This window comes from Solanum lycopersicum, chromosome 3 (assembly GCF_036512215.1).
Source record: "Solanum lycopersicum chromosome 3, SLM_r2.1".
Classification (NCBI taxonomy): domain Eukaryota; kingdom Viridiplantae; phylum Streptophyta; class Magnoliopsida; order Solanales; family Solanaceae; genus Solanum; species Solanum lycopersicum.
In genome coordinates, this window is record NC_090802.1 from 6,729,192 (window position 1) to 6,748,813 (window position 19,622).

Here is a 19,622-nt window from a genome sequence, read left to right on the forward strand (position 1 = left end):
AGATATTATTGCTATAAATGGTAAATATTTTTTTATTTTAGTATATTTATGTAAGTTTCCCAATCGTTAACCTCCCATATAATTGGGTTACTTATATAGTATAAAGATATACATATATTCGATCTAGTTGGTTGACAACCTATTTTATAATATGTTTTTATATATTTTTAAACCTTTTCTTTTAATTTCTGGTGATTTTCAGTTCGACACTTCTCAAGTTATCCATAATATGTTACTAAAATGATACGATGGAGGATTTAAGATATTATCAAAATATATTTATGTATTGTCATATGGTATAATTGAGATTTAATTCAATAAATCCATGATATTATTATAGTATGTCTATTTAATTTCATAATATCATTGATGTCTACTTCATCCTTCACCGAGACTCTTCAGTATTCAATTATACCATCACAATATAACATCATTGAAGATTTGTTTTAGTTCTTTGTGAGGTACTCATATGTTCTTTAGGATACTATCACAATATTTATTTGTTATGATGATAGCATTGAAATATAGAGAGTATAAGTTTTGTTTTCATTGGAAAAACAAAAAATCCTACAAAAGTTTTTTTTTTCATTAGTTTTAATAAACATGCCATTAGACTTTAATATTTTTCTTAATTTTTTTATGGATTAACTACGGAAATTCCACCTTTTAGTTTACTTATTACCATTATTCTCTATAAGTTTTACAAATTTTCAAAATGCCTCATTTTCGCGCATCACATTAATATATCTCGCGTATCAGTTTAGTGTATCGTGTATAAAATGTACCTCGCACATCATATTAGTGTATCTCTCGCATCATATTAGTGTATCTCGCACATCAGAGTGTATCGTGTATAAAATGTACCTCGCGCATCAAATTAATGTATCTCGCGCATTAGATTAATGTATCAATGTTTATATAATTGTAGCCATTTTGAGGGATTTTTGTAATTATAAACTTTTAAGGGATATATTGTAATTTTACCATAAAAGTATGTGATTTCTGTAATTTGCCCATAATTTTATTGCGGTCTACTTATTTTTGTATTTTTGTTAATCTAAACTAATTAGTTAAATTATTTGTTGATGTACTTTTTATTCTAAAAATATATGGAAAGAGCAAAATAATAAAAAAAGATAAAACTACCAAAAAAAAAATTTAAAAGAAGGAAATAAATAATAAATTCATTAACAAATGGTATCTCTATAGAGTATAATATATAAGATAAAAGGCGACAAAAAGATAAAAATAATACATGAGAAAAGAACAAAAACAAAGTAATAATATAAAAGAATGAAGCAATAAATGGAAGAATAAAAAAAGAGGAGAAAAATAGTTTCATTTTGGGTCTATATTATTTAATTTTTTCCTAATGATTTTCCCCAATTTAACAAAAATATTATTTAATTTTAATTGAAATTACCCATTTTGAGACGGATCCCATTTAAACCCGACCCGGTTCATATGAACTTGAAACATAGTTGCCTTTCTCTTCTCCGTCGTATATAATTACAGAAAAAGAAGTCAAAATTGCCGGTGAAATCATACTACCGGCGGCGAAGTCTCCGGGATAGGTGAAATCGGCGGCACTCAAAATTGCCTGATTAGGCTGCGTGAGAGAATTGATTTTCCGGCCAACTGATTTTGAGGAAGGTAAATTTTTCCTAGAATTCCGTCTTATATAGTCTATGAATTGGGTTGCAATGCTTTTACTCTGATCTCACTTCATAATGATAGCCCTTGCTTGAGTTTCTAGTTCTCTGTGCGTTTTTTTCCGCAAGAGCATAAATGATTACACTCTGATTTGTGAGTATGAGTAATCAAATTGTGGAACTTTCTACAGAGAAAACACAGTTAGAACACAGGAGAGTAAATATCTATCATTCTGTACTTGAAGTTTTAGTGCTTGACATGAAATATGATAGTTAAATGGAATTTGTGAGGAAAACAAGCTATAAACTAAGCTAAGCTAAGGCTATTCTAAAGAAATGAAAGGAATAATGCATGTCTTCCAAAATTTACTTGAACTCCAACGAGCATCCATGAGTTTATGCCTCCGAAGTTCCTTGCTTAACAAAGTCATACTGCAAGTAGAAAACAAGCACCGGGGCAATGGCTTTTAACCCAATATCAACGAACTTTCTGTCGGTAGATTTAGTGACTTCTAGAGTGACTGCATTGAGTCTTCTTCTCATGTCTCTACGGTGTTTCCTGATGCCTTGTCAACTGCCTCACCAGGAAAGAAGTAAATATTCTTGAGAAAGTCCTCCAGGATTTGACTTAAAATAGAACCTTTGAAATGTTTTAATCTTCCACTATAATGGAGTACTCCTTTACCATTAGGGTATTTCAAAGCAAGTCACAAGGTAGAATCACATCCATGATGCCATATCTTTTCTTCATTTGAGTCATCAAATCTAAGCCTGCAATATATGTTGTCCCCATGGTTTGACTCCAAGAGCCATGTCATCCTACTAACAAAAGTAGTTTTTTTTTTGTATCATTTTCACCGAGAAATGCAAAAGTTAACACATCTGACAGGCTATGAATCTTCATCATCATTAGTAACTTTTGTTTCATCTCCAGAATGAACCATGTAAAACAGACATTGTTGAAAACTGGAAGTGCAACAATTGGCCTCAAAATGCTGCCAAGATTAGTAGTCCACTTTAGACTTTAGAATTATCTTCATTGCAAGACCATGTTGAAATTGAAGATAGGCATTTGATGCAATATTACCACCAAGTGATACTCTTTACAACTGAGCTTGCTGCCATTCCATATTAATAGCATTGCACAACTTGTTTATGAATTTTAGAATATGCTTCGGCTGCCCCAATTTTCTCCTCCAGTCTACGAGACAACTATATTGCTTCTCATTGGGTGAAACTACAGTGTGATTATAAACTTGAGAGAAAATGATATCCAGAGACTTATATAAGTCATACTTAAGAGGCAGAAAGACCTGGCACAGTAATTAATGCTACTAGCTCCAACCAACAGTGAAGAAATGTCCAAATAAGAATCATAAGAATTAATGATCTGTCTACTAGGGATATGGTCAGCTGATTAATGAAAATAGAGTAGGGAGACAATATCCTTCTCGAGCACCGGAAAGAATCAGGATTAGTATATAGAGAACTTGACTACTAATATCTCCAACTATGGGTATGGTTTATGTTTTCTGTTTATAAGTTGTTACAGCTGGGCTTGTACATGTCTATTGATGAATTGGAACTTGGTAACTTCATTTTCTGTAGAGTTTTACGTGAAAGGAAGAATATCTTCGGTCTTCTGCTGGGATACACCAAACCATTATATACCATTGAAACTGCATCATTTGATAAGGAGAAATCTTCTTATTTTCTCCTGCAATTGAAGGAGTGTCAAAAGTTAGAGATAGAACGGAAGATTTTAAAGATGTTGCACGTCGATCAGCATTGTCTTTGGGATATGATGAGGTACATTAACTTATTCAGTTCATTGCTTTTATCTATTTTTGATTAACAGAATAATATAGTGTGCTGTAAAATGCCTTGAAGAATCTTCATGCTCATATGGACCCTAAGTCCTTTGCCTATTACCTAGAGTTTGATTGTGCATATAGCTTCATTAATTTAGCAGTGTCTTTGGAATATGATTAGGTACATTAACTTGTTCAGTTCATTGCTTTTGTCTATTTTTTATCGACAGAATAATATAGTGTGCTCTAAAATGCCTTGAAGAATCTTCATTCTCATATGGACCCTAAGTCCATTGCCTATTACGTAGAGTCTGATTGTGCATATAGCTTCATTAATTTTCTCATGTATCAATTGTTCATACCATCCCTGGATCAGATGCTTGGTTCTATAATTAAACTGATCAATAATTTGTGTGTTTGCAAATGTCTGGCAGTTTTGTTTTCTTTGCAGATGATTTATAATTCTCTTATTTGTGTGGGAACTAGTATTCCATTTAATTAAATTGCAACACTCTCTTTCCCTAATCCCCACTTCCCCACCCCACCCCTTTGTTAAGCCTATGTGATACTATCATCAGATCTTAGAATATGTCCTCTGAACTTAGATTTTTGCTGACAGTCTAAAACAGCTGCTTTATTGGCATCTTTTATCATGCATAAACCCCGACAAAGGTTAGGATTCACCAGAGCTGCAATTAAAACGGTATATTTTTCTTACACATAATGCTTATCTTCATTTGTTACTTTCCTTGTGCTTTGGATTTTATATCCTTTTGCTCATACACAATCGCAAACCAAAAATCCTTTTCATAAAATTTCATTAATCAGCTGGAGAGCATTGGGACCCTAGAGCAATTTTTGATGAAACACAAGAAGGATTATGTTGATTTGCACCGTACAACTGAACAAGAGAGGGATAGCATTGAGCATGAAGTAAGGTTACACACTTTCATATTTGTTTCCTTTCTTCCCTTTTTGTACTTATTTCCCTTTTTTCTTGTGTGGATTTCAGAACAGGACGATTAGCTAGACTATCTTCTTCTTGCTGCTATGCTGATGTACATAGATATATTTTGTTCTTTCTGCATGATAGTCTCTTATCAAATATATGTTGATGAAAATAAAGGGGTATTTCAGTTTGCAAATAGGATTAGGCCATATCACAATGGTGAGGTTGGAGTCATGATTACATATTCGAGACAATTATACTGTTTTGCCTCTATTTGGTGGTGATTTGCAATTTTCTAAAAGAAAATATCAATCTACTTTCAACTTCAAACAAGTTGGGACGGCTATAGGTATTTTTTATATCTATGAATCCTTTATATCTATTCCTGCTATAGTTTGATCCATTTTATTTTCCTCAAAATGACCAATAGGCCACATAATATATAAAAATCAAAGGAGTCAAGGAAAACAAATACAAAAACAGCCTAAACAAACAGAAACTAAAGAAAGAATCCATTTTAATTTTAATACTTTAAAAGAAATTCTTTTTAGGCAAATTAGGGGTTAGCTAAATTAAATGCTCAAAAAGTCTCACACTTACCTCGACCTGGGCAAAATGCAAGTGTAAGAACAACTATACCTTAGTACCAATCAATTGGTATCATCTTTTTTTTTGTTCCATTGCGTTATATGCTTACCACATAATTCTAAGTCTACCACGTAGCTTTTAGAACTTTTAACACCATCGTATCACATCTTTAAAGAAGTACTTTCAGGGGTTTATGTAGGACATTCCCTAAACATCTCAGAAAATATTGTCTTATGTTGTCCTCTATCTATGCTACTTAGTCTTTCTAAAAAAATAGAAGAGAAGCCATAAGAAGTAATATACAAATCACTGTCCCTTGTTTTGTATTTCCCAAAAGATCCATTCACTAATGATGTTTCATGTACTTGGATTAATATTTTGTTGTCGGTACTGTTCAGAATGCCTTGTTATGGTTTAACATCCATTTATCCACTTTCTGGGCTGTTTATCTTGAGCCGAACCTCTCTACCTCTGAGGTAGGGGTAAGGTCTACAGACCTTACTTTGTGGGACTACCTCCAGGTATGTTGTTGTAGTAGTAACTTTCAGAACAGTTGAAATTTGACCTGCAGTGACCCTGCTACTTACTCTTTCTACCTGATGATGTAATTTACAATCTTGTCTATTTTTGTATGGCTTGCGTTCATCTTAACTTTATGTTCATACAACACTCATCTTTTTTAATTGTTTAAGGTAAATAAATTAACTTCAGCAATTAGATATTGCTATTAAATAAGTACAAAAGGAGGCTACATTACAAATTGTGCGATGAGCTCAGGAAGTCAATCATGGGATCTAAGTCATTTGCAATAGCCATGTTGCACCCCCCCAAAAAGAAGAGAGGATATACACTAGTATTTGATACTAATTATAGATGCAGATTTGCTCTAAAAAACTCTCGCATTCCTTTCACATGTTCTCCAAGATGTAATCCCAAATTGCTACGGATTTAGATTTTCCCTCTAAAGGGAGTCCCAAGTATTTTGCAGGAAAAGAACCTAGTGTACATCCCAAAGTTTCTGAAATTTCCAGTAGGGTTAGAACATCATTTACCGGGTACAGAACATTCATGGAGTAATTAATATGAAGACCCAATACTGCTTTAAAGAACAAAATAACCATGCACTGATAAAAAAAAATCAGTCTGCATTCAAAAGGTGGGTGATATGCTTCCCTCCCTGGTTCCTCAAACTTGGATTGAAGCCTTTAATCCACCCGTGAACTTCTGCCTACTTAGGCCTTCCATAACCAAGGTGAAAAGAGAAGGGAAGAGAGGGTCTCTTGCCTTAGACCTTTTTGTGTAGTAAAAAAACCTTTGGTGACCATTGATGATAATGGACATCTTGACTTTGGAAATGCAGAAATGGATTCATCTGACCCATTTTTCCCTGAGGCCCATCAACTTTTATATGTTAATCAAGAAATCCCAGTGCATATGGCCGAAAGCTTTTTCGATATCTAGTTTGAATAAAATACCAACCTTTTTCTGCTTCAATCTGGAGTCTATTCATTCAGTTGCAATGAGTGAGGCATATACAATCTGTCTACCACTTACAAAAGCTATTTGAGAAGGGGATACCAGCTTGCACATGGCAGATTTGAGTCTTTTAGCCAATAACTTGGACAGAACTTTGTAGAAACTTCCAATTAGATTCATACTGCAATCATCTTGTGAACATGTTGACTTTGAGGCTCAACATTTACTCCAATATTTTATTGGTCCCAAAATCGTTCTATAGCACTTGCCTTTCTCTTTGTTAATTATCATCAGCATAGACCACTTGTGGCATTTCTCTATTGCAACCATCAAACTTCTTCAATCATGCCGTTCTTTTAGAAAACTGGGTCTGTACATCTGAATTATATGCATTCGGATACCACAGTTGTGTCTTATCTTACATCACATGTGTTTTTATATATATAGCAGGGCATGTTTTCTCTAAGAATTATTGAAAATGAAGTCAATTGGTATGAAAGACATAATCATATGAGAAATGGGGTATTTTCCCTAGTTTTAGGTATGGATCTAGTAAAAGAGTAAATTTAACATAATAACATCTCTCTTTTATTTACTTTTTTTTTTGGGGTTGAGGGGGGGGGGGGTATTTGGGTGGCAGGGATAAGGGGTACTGGATGGGGAAGTCAGTCCTGATCCGCAAATTCCATTTCATGGAAACATAATCCCAAACTCCTCATGGACATTGAATAAGTGCTAAGTAGCTCATGCTCTACCAAGTGTTTTAGGGATAACCCACATTTGTGGTTTTTAAAATCAGGAGAAGAACGGGTGCATGATGGAATGAATTGATCCTGATACACATCTTGAACATTTTTCAAAAGTTTGATCTTGTATAGTAATGATCTTCTTGTTTTCTTATATTCATTTTTTATTTTGCTTAACTAATTCTTAATATTCTGTAAACAGTATTAAGTTCAGTCCAGGCAATAATATAGGTCCTGGAAAATTACTAAGAAAATTGAAGGATGAAAGCCAATAGAAGTTGAATTGGTGGTTACAGTACTCTTAACTCCAAGTTTGACTATGAACTAACTACTTTGACCTACTGAATTGGTACTTCTGCACCAAGGTGCTGTGTTTGATTTATTTTCCTGCCATTTACTATGGTCAATATCTTATGAAAAGTTGAAAACTAGATCTTTGTTTACTCCCTTGAAATATTTGATAGTATTGTGTCTTCTTGTCATGCTTTGTCAAGTTTGATGTCCTTATTATCTTTTGAGTCTGAAGAAAGAGATCCTTGTCCACCTTTGTGGTTTGACTTTTCCTTGTGCAGCTTTGTTTTGAATGCTAATGCACTAAATCGAGATTGTGAAGTTTTGAGTTTAAATTTTTTGGAAGGATATTACTAACACTACTTTCTGTAGGTTACTATTTTTGTAAAATCATGCAAAGAGCAGATAGATGTTCTCAGAAATAGTATAAATGAGGAAGATGCAAATTCAAAAGGATGGCTTGGATTGAAGGGTGACAATCTGAATGCTGATACTATAGCACACAAGCATGGAGTGGTATGGTTGCTACATACAATATAGTCATCAAATATTCTATAATTTGATAAGTACTGCTTCCTGATACATCGCTTCCCACTTTCTGCTGGTATTTGGAAATTCTAAAGTAACTTATCAATACTGTTTGATTTAAAGATATTACTAGATGACCTGTGATGTTAGATTAGTTGATGGTGTGTGCTTGTCCTTAATATCACTCTGTTAGTAGAATACTCTTATATCCATGTGAGTCTGACTATTCTTTTTACAACGTTCCATGTGCCTATGTTAGATACCTCAACGTAAAGATTATTTTATTTTACTATTTGGGAAGTCGATGTTTTTGTGATATTTTCTACAATCAGCCGGCACTGTCATATCACAGTTATTTTGTGCCCCATTCTCTGCTGGTGTTTAATATTTTCGACGAATAGCCTGTTTTAAATAGAGAATTTTTAAAAATGATTTCTGATGTTAGTGGTAATACTTCAAAATTGTTGTCTTTGTTTGGATTCTAGTAATACTTTAATTTGGTATCTCTTACTTCCGCAGATTTTCTTTCCCTGAATTTTGCTTCTTAGAAAGTGGATGTAATATGTGGTTGCTCTGTGATTTGCACAACATATCACTGACGCATTGACATACACCTGCAACTGCAGATGGAGTAATTGAAGCCACTAGATTATGGTGTTTATTAATACCGCTTTATGATGTAAATATAATTTTTCAACCAAGCGATGGTGTGTAATCAGATGGAAGTAGGTTTAAAGCTGGTTCTTCTACTTGTTTTCAAACTGCCTCGTGTTACACTAAGAGTGAAGCTGAGGATGTAAAAGAAAAAAAAAGATCCTTCAGAAAAGAGTGCCTATGCATTTGAAAGCATATTTTCCGGTTTATCATGAGACTCACCATAAGTGAAAATCCTTTAGTAGTATATAAACCTAATGGTGCACTGCTGTGCTTGTTATTCTTGGAGTGTGGATGCATATTCTCATATGCATTGTTTCCTTTTATACTGCAGGTTCTAATTTTAAGTGAAAAGCTTCACTCTGTTACATCACAGTTTGATCAGTTGCGGGCAATACGCTTTCAAGATGCTATTAACCGAGTTACACCAAGAAGGAATCGTAAGAGCACTACCAAATCAAATGCCGCAGAGGCCTCTGCTTCTATTAGTTTGGATCCCGACATGAAAAGGGACTCCGAGGTCAGGGACAATGATGTATCACAAGCAGCTCCTATGAGAGTCCAAGAACAACTTTTGGACGATGAAACACGTGCCCTCCAGGTAAGTTGGTGAAGTTTTCTTATATAGGATTTAGTTCTAGCAAGCAACTTCTTAAAGCTAACAATCACATACACTCTATTTTGTACTCTTGACTACTATGTTACATGATGCAGGTAGAACTGAACAGTCTCCTGGATTCTGTTCAAGAAACAGAAACAAATATGGTGGAAATGTCTGCACTAAACCACCTTATGTCTACTCATGTTTTGCAACAAGCCCAACAGATAGAGCTTTTATATGAGCAGGTTAGCAGTATTGTTGCTGTTTTACTTTCTAGTTGGATAGAGCTTCTATCTTGTTAACATGACAAGTAAATCATTTTCTCTCTCTTTTTTTTAAAAACTAATTTAGACAATCTCTTCATTTCTTCTATTGACTTTGCAATTTGTAACTATTTCCTAGTTAGAACTAACGAACATCACAATTCACGGATCTATGTGGTTATACTTTTATTAATTTGTTCTTTTAAAGCATTTAGAAGAATATCAAGCATTCGAAGTCCCTATATACCGCTTGAGTTTAATAATTGTCAGCTATCGACACACATGTATGACAATAAAAGAACACAGAAAGATTAAAAACAACGATGGAATACGTGTTTGTAGATGATCAATCAGGCTACATGTTTCTTTGAAGTGCACTGAACTGAATTCAGAATGATATTCTTCCATTGCCAGATACGAAATGAGATTAAATGAAGAACTGGGGATTCATATAGTCGAACCCCAGCTTGTTTGGACTGAGGCGTAGTTGTTGTTATTCTTCCATTGGCAAATCATGTCATTATATATTGCATCCTGATGTATTATCTGTAGTATGGGTTTTGATCACTGTATACCTCACGGAAGCTCTCGGTGAAGTCTACACTTTCTGTAATTAGTTTTGAGCTTCAGTTGGTATGAATTTTCTGTTGTTTTTTTTTTTGTTTCAGGCAGTTGAAGCTACCCAAAATGTGGAACTTGGTAACAAAGAACTGTCACAAGCTATTCAAAGAAACAGCAGTAGCAGAACTTTTCTTTTACTCTTTCTGGTTGTACTTACATTTTCGATCCTCTTCCTAGATTGGTACAGTTAATTCTCAGTTTTTTGCACTAACTTTTGCCTTACAAAGTAATAGGAGTATAGTTACTAATAGACATAAAAATTGAGGGAGATCTATTTTTGGTTTTAAACCTTTTTTAAGCCGTTTTAAACTTATTTCAAGTCATTCTTATCCTTTTCAAACACTTTTAAAAGCGAAAAATGACTTAAAAATAGGTTTGATCAACTTTTAAGCCAATTCAAACCATTTTTTTCAAAATTAAAAAAAAAAGAAGAAAGGATAGGATACCTACCAAAAAATATCTTACATTCATTTGCTTTCTAGCAAGAAGTCAGAGATACAAAAGATGAAGAGAGGGGATAACATGCATGCAATAAAAAGAACAATGCTAGGCAAGACTCCTAAAACAACATGATTGCAAATATGCAACAAAAAACACCATAAAGACAAAGTTTTGACCCCTTTAGTTGGAGGAGTATAATTGCTATTTTAAATGCTTAAAAAGGAAAATTCTCATTCTCCATTGTTACCTTCTTGGTGGAATTACAAATGATGATGTTTCCCCTATAAAACAAGAAGCCAACAAAAATAAGTTGAGGAAGATAAGAGTAAAGAATGTTACATAAGAAATCCAACTAACATAGAGTGCAATGGTTGAGATTCTTTACCCTTAATTGAAATTTCGGATTTGAACGTTGCCCATCAAATTAAGTTTTACAATTTGTGAATTTAAATTAAGTCGGATCCGAATACATGGTGGAAACACAAAAAGAGAGTGAGAAAGGGGAAGAAATCCATTTTTTTCCTCTTAATAATTGAAAATCTTTAAGTCAATGCCATAGAAATTTGATGAATAATAATGGGTAATGCTAAATGGCCATAAAATTTGGACAGAATTTGGCTAGAAATTTTAAAAAATTATAATATCTTTTTTATCTTAAAATAAATTGATGTTTTTTTATTTTTTAATTAAAATGTATTAAAACTAAAAGAGTAAAAATATTCAAAAAGGTAAAATAACATAGACAAAATATCATTCTGATCAAATTCTGACCAAATTCTCCGGCGAAAAAGGATTTTTCCAATAATAATATGTCCATCTTCTTATGATCTTATCCTATGCTACTTAAATATTACTCCACCATCTTTTATCGATAGAAAAAAAGTTTGAATTCATGATGTGCATCTAATCTGATATCATGGCTTAAACTTTTACATAAAACCAATAAAATAATGTCTAATTTCAACTCTGGTTCTTTTTCTTTTTTTCCTTGGAATTGAGGTAAAATAATTGAGAATCAATCTCACAAATAAAATGACTATTCAAATAGTCGATCCACTTGGTTTTTTCTTCTATTTATAACTTCCAATGAAGATTGAATGAATTCTTTTTGGAGATTTAGACATAGTGAAAGTAATGAGACATCATATCATGCATGCCTGTATTTGTTTTACGAAGGTCGAATTCATAAACAAATTTCTAAGCTTATTGGGGTTTTCTTCTCAGGTATCTCAATTACATCATTTTCCTATTGAATCATTGAACCACCCATAATTTGTTCCTTTTAAACATTGTTGGTTGATTTTGATAGACTTTTCTATTGTAAATGCATTCAATTGTATTTGTATTGTAATGGTTTTGATTGAAGGAATGAAGACAAACTGTGTGAATCTCATTTGTTTTCTAATGTGTTCAAATGACTTGAAGTAAAACACAAGAATTCTAAAAAATTTTCACTATCAATTAGACTAATGATCACATAATCTGTTTTCACATCAGTCAATGATATATATTTGAAAAGAACAAATTATAGGTGGTTCAATGATTCAATAGGAAAATAACATAGTTAAGTACATGAAGAAAAAGATCCAACGAATTCAGAGATTTATTTATATATTTGGCCGTTTTACTAAGAATTTGGTTATATTTGTTTTATTTTATTTATCCACTAGAAACACCATTGATATTTTTTCATTTTTTTCCCTTTTTGTGGAATTCTCGTTTTGGGGAAAGTTAAAAGCACACCTTCTTCAAGTGGGGTACCTCTACTTATGGGTGCAAGTCTTGGTTTAGTAATACTCCTTCCTCTAACTTTTTGTTGTCATAATTTACATTTTAAAAGTCATAATATACGTATTTTGACTAACATATTTTGGTATATATCTTTAGTCATATTAATATATATAAAAAGTTGTAATTTATAATACTTCTCGTATAATTTTTAAATATTTAATTTTAAAAAAAAATATTAAATTAATATAATCTAATTAAACGTTAAAAATTAATCGAATAGACTTTCGAATGCAACACGAGAAACAAAAATGAATGGATGAAATAACATTTGATTACCTAGGGGATACTTTTTCTTTTCCAACAAAATACATGGATAACTTTTAAAATTTTACTAGTATAGTATATTTTAAATTTAATGTTTAAATTATGACATGTTTTAATGGAGTATTTGTAAACATAATAATATGTTTCTATAAGTACTTTATATCCAATTATTTTTTAAAAATATATATAGTCTTAAGTGTTTATTACGTTGAGTAAAATAATTATATATAAAATGTAACCTTTAATTATATACATTAGCCTCAATAGGATATGTGTATAGTTTTATGACTTATTGAGACTAACGCCTATAATTAAAAGAACTAATAAATTTTTAATAGTTAACTTATCCATGTAATAAACACTTGAGGATATGCATAGAAAGATGGAAATAGAATAATTCATATATGAATTTTTTCCCCATAAAAATTGAAGTCGAAAGTCTCTAACTAATACAATCATCGTAGCATAAATTTTAGAAATCACATAGTTTTAATATGAAATTACAATCTATTCCTATTTAGTTTATAATTACATTAATTCTTGAAAAAGTAAAACAAACCGGATACACAATATGTAGCTCGAATACATTAAAAACTAGCTCGGATACATTATAAATTAAATACATAATATAAAGTTTGAATACATTAATTAAAAGCTAGATCGTTACATTATAAAATAATTTAAAATTAGAAAAGAAATAACGAAATTTAGAGGTTTCTAAAAATAAAAGGGAATATTAAAAATAAGAAAAGTATACAACCTGTATTTAAATAATTTTTCCATTATTATATCATATATTTAGGTATTCAATTAAAATTTGAAATTATAGTACGATGGTCTAAATAAAATATGCTACTAAGTTTAAGGGATTATTAACGTAATTCATCTTGTATTTTATTTAATGTGAAACTCTATGTTTACTATAGCAATGATGAGTCTTTAATAACAAGAATGGACTTTGAGTTTGTTATTACTTCATCAACTAATTCTAATTATAGTGTGGTAAAACAATGAAAAATGTCATGTCATTTCTTAATCTTGTAACAAATCATTATTAAGTTTGTTGACTTTATCGAGCATGTGTATTAATTACCTATGGATTAGGCTTAATCCATATATAATTATTCTCAAATGCCCATGCTTCCTTTTAGAGCTAAAATCTCATAATTTCATTTGTCTTTTCAAAACATCAAATATCTTTTGCAACCTGCAACACTACTAATAATTATTCTTGAGAGACCAACTACTTGTTCTTTCCGTATAATATATTATATCTCGTTCAATTTGTTTCGATTGATCGAAAATAATAAGTAATTCTTTATCTTTAATTCAAAGAGGAAAGTATATTTTTAACTATGTGTTTCGAGTCCCAAGGTATATGGAGTCACTTTTATTAGGAAGTGCGTTAGTCTTTACCCCTTATTGTAAGACTTTTTAACGAATTCAAATTTAATCAGACTTCAACGTGGATATTAAATAATAAATGAAAAAAAAGTTATAATGTTCAATGAGGATTTGAATATGATTCTTTACATTTTTATAATGATATAAAAAAATTATAAATTAAAATAGTTCATAATTTAACATGTGATAAAATTAAGTACATATTACCTAAATGTGCAAATAGTAACTAAAATAAATAATAATAAAAAAATAATACGTGTAATTTATAATGTGGCATGCTATATTTTCATGTGATGTATTAAAAAATCCAAAGTCATCCAAAATGGAAAAAGGTAAAAGGTTGCTTACAAAATCACTTTCATATCCCATTACACGAAAGGTTACTTATCTCGATATATGCGTATATACATATATATTTTATATATCTCAATTTAATTGATAATTCTTTTTTTTAAAAATGAGTTTCAAAATATGTGAATTTCAAATTAATAAATAATTGACGTACATAGTTTAATTAAGCTAATCGAATTTAGGTACGGAGAAGCTTTTTTGCCTAATAAACTTCATGTTACATTAAATTAAATTTACTCGATCTGTTTAACTGAAATCATATATAGGGGTGACTTAATAGTGTTAAAAAAAAGATATGACTACTCATGAAAATGAAGAAATTATTAGAAGAAATTTGGTATATTTGAAGTACTATATCTCATGAAAAATAATTTAAAATAAGAATGATTATATTATCAATTGAAAACTAGAAGAAATCAATTAAATAGAAGTTATTAACAATTGAAATTTAAGGCCGCATTTGATTTTTGCTTTAGGCCACTGATATATTTGAGCCGCTCATGATCATATAATGCAATTATATTCTCTAATTCATTTGTTTTTAATACATAATTATGTCATTTAACTTGGTTTCGAATTATATTTATACCCTTCAACTTTGGGTGTGCACAAGTAGACACTTAAATTATATAAAGTAGAACAAATAGACACACATGTCCTACATGTCATCCTATATGTCATTTTTTGTCCAACGTGGTGTCCTACGTATATTTTGTCATTTAGAATTCACGTGTTTATTTATTTAAAAGTTGAATAGTTAAAGTGCTTGTTTGTGCAGAATGAAAGTTGGAGGACAAAGTTAGAATTTGAAGCCAAATTTAAAATTTAATATATGTATTATGTCTTTTTCTTTTTATGTATAGGTTAATTGTATCCAAGTTAATTTTTTAAAAAAAATACGATATTATTAAAGAATTCAAGATACAATATGAACACATAAAAGCTATGTGATTTGCCTTTCTCTTTGAACTCAAAAGAATGGTATAAATTAGAGTCCGGGGCCTATAGGGTGAAAAATGTTTGACAAAAATTTTATAATGGTATATGATTTTTTTTAAAAACCAAAACGGCAAAATCACTAATGAAGTAGTGATTCTGTTCGCCAAAAAAGCAAAATTGCTGTTATTTGCAAAATTTGATTTTTATTAAAAAAAATTAAACAAATTGCTACCAAGGTAGCGATTTTTAAAAACAATTTTATTTTTTAATAAATCCCTGTGCTGGCAGCGATTTAACATGAAATTTCATTATTATTATTTATTTGTTATTTTTTATTTTATTTTATTTTTTAAATTTATTATGGTCATTTTAATTTTATTTATTTATTATGGTTATGTATGTACACATTATATTTTAAAAAAATTATATCAAAACTGCTGCTTTGACAATAATTTCGTTTTAATTTTTTATTTATTATGATGTGTACGTACACATTAAATTTAAAAAATAAAACAAATTAATGTTGTACCAAAATCGCTATATTGGCAGCGATTTCATTTTTTTTCTTCTTTTAAAATAGCAAATAAATAATAAAAAATAATTCACGTTAAATCGCTGTCAAGGCAACAATTTATTAAAAAAATTGTTTATTAAAAATCACTTTTGTTTAGAAAAACCTTTTTTAAAAAAAAAAAATCAAATTTATAGCAGCGATTTAGCTGATTTAGCTTTTTTCGGCGAACAAAATCACTAATTTGTCAGCGATTTTGAGATTTGGTTAAAAAAAAATTCATATACAATTTTGAAATTTTTATCAATATTTTCATCGTTTAGACTCCGAACTCGTATAAATTATCCAATGCACAATTTATCTTATATTATCAAGATTAAGATAGAATATAAGTATTCTTTTGGTTTAATGTCTTTGTTTTGAATTACGAAAATAATATTGCTTAACTATGGTAAAATAAAAGAGAAATTTCACTTTTGACAATAACTAGTGGAAATTTACTTCGAGAATACAAACGTAGAAAGCTAATCAATAGTACCTTTCTAATTAATCTCTGAAGCTAAAAACCAGCGATCAAAGCACTGCATGCATGTCAATATGGAACTTTCTCGAATCTTCATCTTCCTGCAATTACCAACGGTTCAGATCAATCAGTACTCTCTTCTTCGATACCAAATCAACGGTTGCTGTTGTTTATGAATAAAACTAATTTTCTGCAAAATTATTGAAGTTGTTAAGCTTGGCTATGGAGTACAATGGCCAATTTCTCTTGTTGATGAAATTTGGTTTGCTTTGCGATGAAGTTTTCTATGGCTTTCTGAAACTCTTTGTTACTTAATTCGTCTACTTCATGAGCAGAATCGCCGGGATTTGTCACTTTCCGGCATTTCTCTGTCTCCGATCTCCGGAATTTGACGGAAATTTCCTCCACTTTTTCCTCATTCAGCTTTTCCGATTGAGTTCTCCTCGGAACTTTCGGTTTCGTCAATGCCTTGTTTATAACCGTTTCTAGTTCTTCGGAACCGAATGATTCCTGATTAGTCACTGTGTTCTCTTCAAAAATCGTCTGTTTGTCTTCATAAACAATACCTCGAACTTCAATTTCCGGTACCAGAGAAGAGTTCCCGGACGAAAAAACAGCTGAAAACTCTGTGTTTTTGAGAAACGAGTCATAGAGAACTTCAGCTCCGGCGACATTCCGAAAAATCGAAGAGTTTCCGGAATGGAGACCGGACTTCAAGAGGAGAATAAGGACAATGAAGTTGCATAGGATGAAAATGAAAACAGGACTAAGTATTAAACCGACGATTTGACGGAAATACTCGCCGGAAATCCTCACCGCAAAAGGCAAACGAGAGGAAATCCACAACAACAAAAAAACCACAAAACAAAACTCAACAACACGAAAAACCTTCGCAACGCATTTCAAACTCCAGAGTTTCACAATCACTGCATTATCCTCCACTTTCACACCGCCAACAAAATCACAAACATCCATCGAAAAAAAAAATATGAAAAAAATTAAAAACAGAACAATCCAGCACTAAAATTACAAAAAATCCGATTCTCCTAGAAAATACAGCATTATAATCTAGAGTTTGAACCTCAAACACTGAAATTTTCCGAGAAAATACAGCATCAACACAACGTGACGAAATGGAACTTGAATCTTCAAACAGTGAATTTTTCCGAGAAAATTTGAAAAAGCTGTGAAATTGATATGATGCTTTTGGTTTTATTACTGAAAGAGGAGAGAAAAGGACTCAGGATTTTTTTGGATTTATTTGCAGCGCTGTAGGAAACGTTTCGGAAGAAAAGGATTTGGCGTTTTATTATACAGTACGAGTCAAATGAGGAACAAAAGAATAGTAGGAAGTTAAAGAGTTTGAACAAAAATTATCCGATATTCGAAATTCACTAATCTTACTAATATTGATTGGCTATATTTTATAAAGGGAAAAGAGTCTGATATATCCTTCAATTTCGTCATTTAGAGTTGATATACCCCTCGTTATAAAAGTGGCTCATATATTCCTCTAACGGAAATGAAAAAAATAATAATTTTAATCTAAAATTTTATTATTTTTTTCTAAAAAATATAATCCCATATGAGTAAATTTAATCCTTGTCAAACATATTTTTTTTGACTTTTTTTTTGTTTTAATGACTAATTTATAATTATTATTTTGATAATCAAATTTATTTATGTTTCACTAATATTCTTGTAAAACTTAATATAGATGACCAAATTTTTTCTTCGAATACGAAATTAAATTACAATACACACAAAAATAGTTTAAACTTTTTTTTCTTTAAACGAAGGAATGAAAGAAAAAACAAAATAAGAATAAGAAACTCAAATAATTATAATAAAAGAAGTCAAAAATTAATTTATGTATGAAAAAAATTAAAATATATCTTGAACTTTGATAAAGAATCATATATACCCCTAAATAATTTTTTTAAAAAAAATTAGAAGTAACAAATATAAATTTAAAACTAATTTTTGAATTTCCGTCAAATGAAGGGTATATGTGAGTCATTTTGTAACGGCAGGGGTATATGTGAGCCGTTTGTATAACGGTAAGGGCATATATGAGCTACTTTTATAACGAGGGGTGTATCAGCTCTAAATGACAAAGTTGAGGGGTATTTCAAACCCTTTTCCCTTATATAAAAGTAGATTTTCTCTTATCGTTTTTATATTTAGATTTATTGAACTTGAGTAGAGTGTCTTTTGAAAATAATCTGTCTAATTATCTCAGTAGGTGTGAAAATGATAAAATTTGCATGTATTTTATCCTCTCAAAACTTGTACGATTTCACTGAATACATATATATTATTGTTGTTATCGTAATAGAGTTTTTTTAAACGAGAGAAATTGTAATGGCAAATAGACGAATTTGATTGATTTGATCGAATTGAAAATGAATTTAATTGTAATCCACTCGAATAAATATAAGTAAAATAATAAATCGCATACGATATGGATCGAATAAAATGGTCCTAATCATTTAAGTTTTACAGTTTGATTGGATTATTTTTACCTATTGTTTCATAATGTACTGCATTGTATTGTATCATACTGTATATATGGTGGATATATAATATTTGGTTAGACTGTAATGTTTGTTGTTGTTAATAATATTTTTATTATTTGGTTTGATGATATCCTGCTCTATTATAATTTATAAATTTATTAAAATATCCTTATCATTCTAGCGTATAAAGTTTGACTAGAATTAAATAATACAGAGTAAAGGGTAAACAAAAGTATTATGACATATTATGAAATGCTCTAATTGAAAAAAGTAATTAAGTAACAATGAAATACACCAAATCAATTGTTCCATAAAATGGAGGTTTCTATTGTTATGTGATAACGAAATTCAATAATATAATACAATATATTTTAAGTAACAATCAAAACAAATATTATAGGTGTGATAATGATATAGTATAATATAATGAGTAACAATGATTAAAAAATGATAATATCTGATCTTTAGTTAATTGAGTATCAATAGATTTGATGAGACCGAAAACAATTTTGCAAAAACTTTTGATTCTATAAATTGTGTTTAGTTTTAATTTTAAATTATCAGCTTACTTATATATGGTTTTTATTTGAATAGTAACTTCTCTTTGAATACAAAATTATTATTCAAATTGAAATTCAAGATTATGTTAAAGAAAGAATTTCAATTGTTTTATTATTTCTATGATATTAACTAAACACT

The 19,622-nt window shown here is 30.5% G+C and overlaps 2 protein-coding genes and 1 long non-coding RNA gene across 3 annotated transcripts; 1 reads left to right on the plus strand and 2 right to left on the minus strand.

The window, feature by feature from the left end:
- The first annotated feature begins 1,498 nt into the window (after window positions 1-1,498).
- On the plus strand, window positions 1,499-10,468 carry LOC101247988 (syntaxin-81-like). The gene is made up of 8 exons (XM_019212833.3): window positions 1,499-1,653; window positions 3,261-3,461; window positions 4,083-4,166; window positions 4,292-4,396; window positions 7,886-8,029; window positions 9,030-9,296; window positions 9,410-9,541; window positions 10,228-10,468. Exons 3-8 carry the CDS (start codon window positions 4,116-4,118, stop codon window positions 10,369-10,371), a joined length of 843 nt encoding a protein of 280 aa, XP_019068378.1. The 5' UTR covers window positions 1,499-1,653; window positions 3,261-3,461; window positions 4,083-4,115; the 3' UTR covers window positions 10,372-10,468.
- A 128-nt stretch (window positions 10,469-10,596) lies between these two features.
- Window positions 10,597-11,193, minus strand: LOC138347801 (uncharacterized). Its single transcript, XR_011220358.1, has 2 exons — window positions 11,007-11,193; window positions 10,597-10,902 (listed from the first exon to the last, which is right to left on the minus strand). It is a non-coding gene; the product is annotated as an uncharacterized lncRNA (long non-coding RNA).
- Window positions 11,194-16,454: 5,261 nt separating this feature from the next.
- LOC104646189 (uncharacterized) lies at window positions 16,455-17,379 on the minus strand. The gene is made up of 2 exons (XM_010319442.1): window positions 16,636-17,379; window positions 16,455-16,505 (listed from the first exon to the last, which is right to left on the minus strand). The coding sequence occupies exons 1-2, from the start codon at window positions 17,377-17,379 to the stop codon at window positions 16,455-16,457; spliced, it is 795 nt and encodes a 264-aa protein (XP_010317744.1).
- Between the last annotated feature and the right edge of the window lie 2,243 nt (window positions 17,380-19,622).

What these genes read in the sequence shown, in the direction of transcription:
- LOC101247988 (XM_019212833.3), top strand. Translation starts at nt 4,116, where the DNA reads ATGCATAAACCCCGACAAAGGTTAGGATTCACCAGAGCTGCAATTAAA. An exon ending in GGGATAGCATTGAGCATGAA is followed by an intron (nt 4,397 to 7,885) that starts GTAAGGTTACAC and finishes TACTTTCTGTAG; the next exon opens with GTTACTATTTTTGTAAAATC. An exon ending in TAGAGCTTTTATATGAGCAG is followed by an intron (nt 9,542 to 10,227) that starts GTTAGCAGTATT and finishes TTTTTGTTTCAG; the next exon opens with GCAGTTGAAGCTACCCAAAA.
- LOC104646189 (XM_010319442.1), bottom strand. Translation starts at nt 17,379, where the DNA reads ATGGATGTTTGTGATTTTGTTGGCGGTGTGAAAGTGGAGGATAATGCA. An exon ending in AACAAGAGAAATTGGCCATT is followed by an intron (nt 16,506 to 16,635) that starts GTACTCCATAGC and finishes TGGTAATTGCAG; the next exon opens with GAAGATGAAGATTCGAGAAA.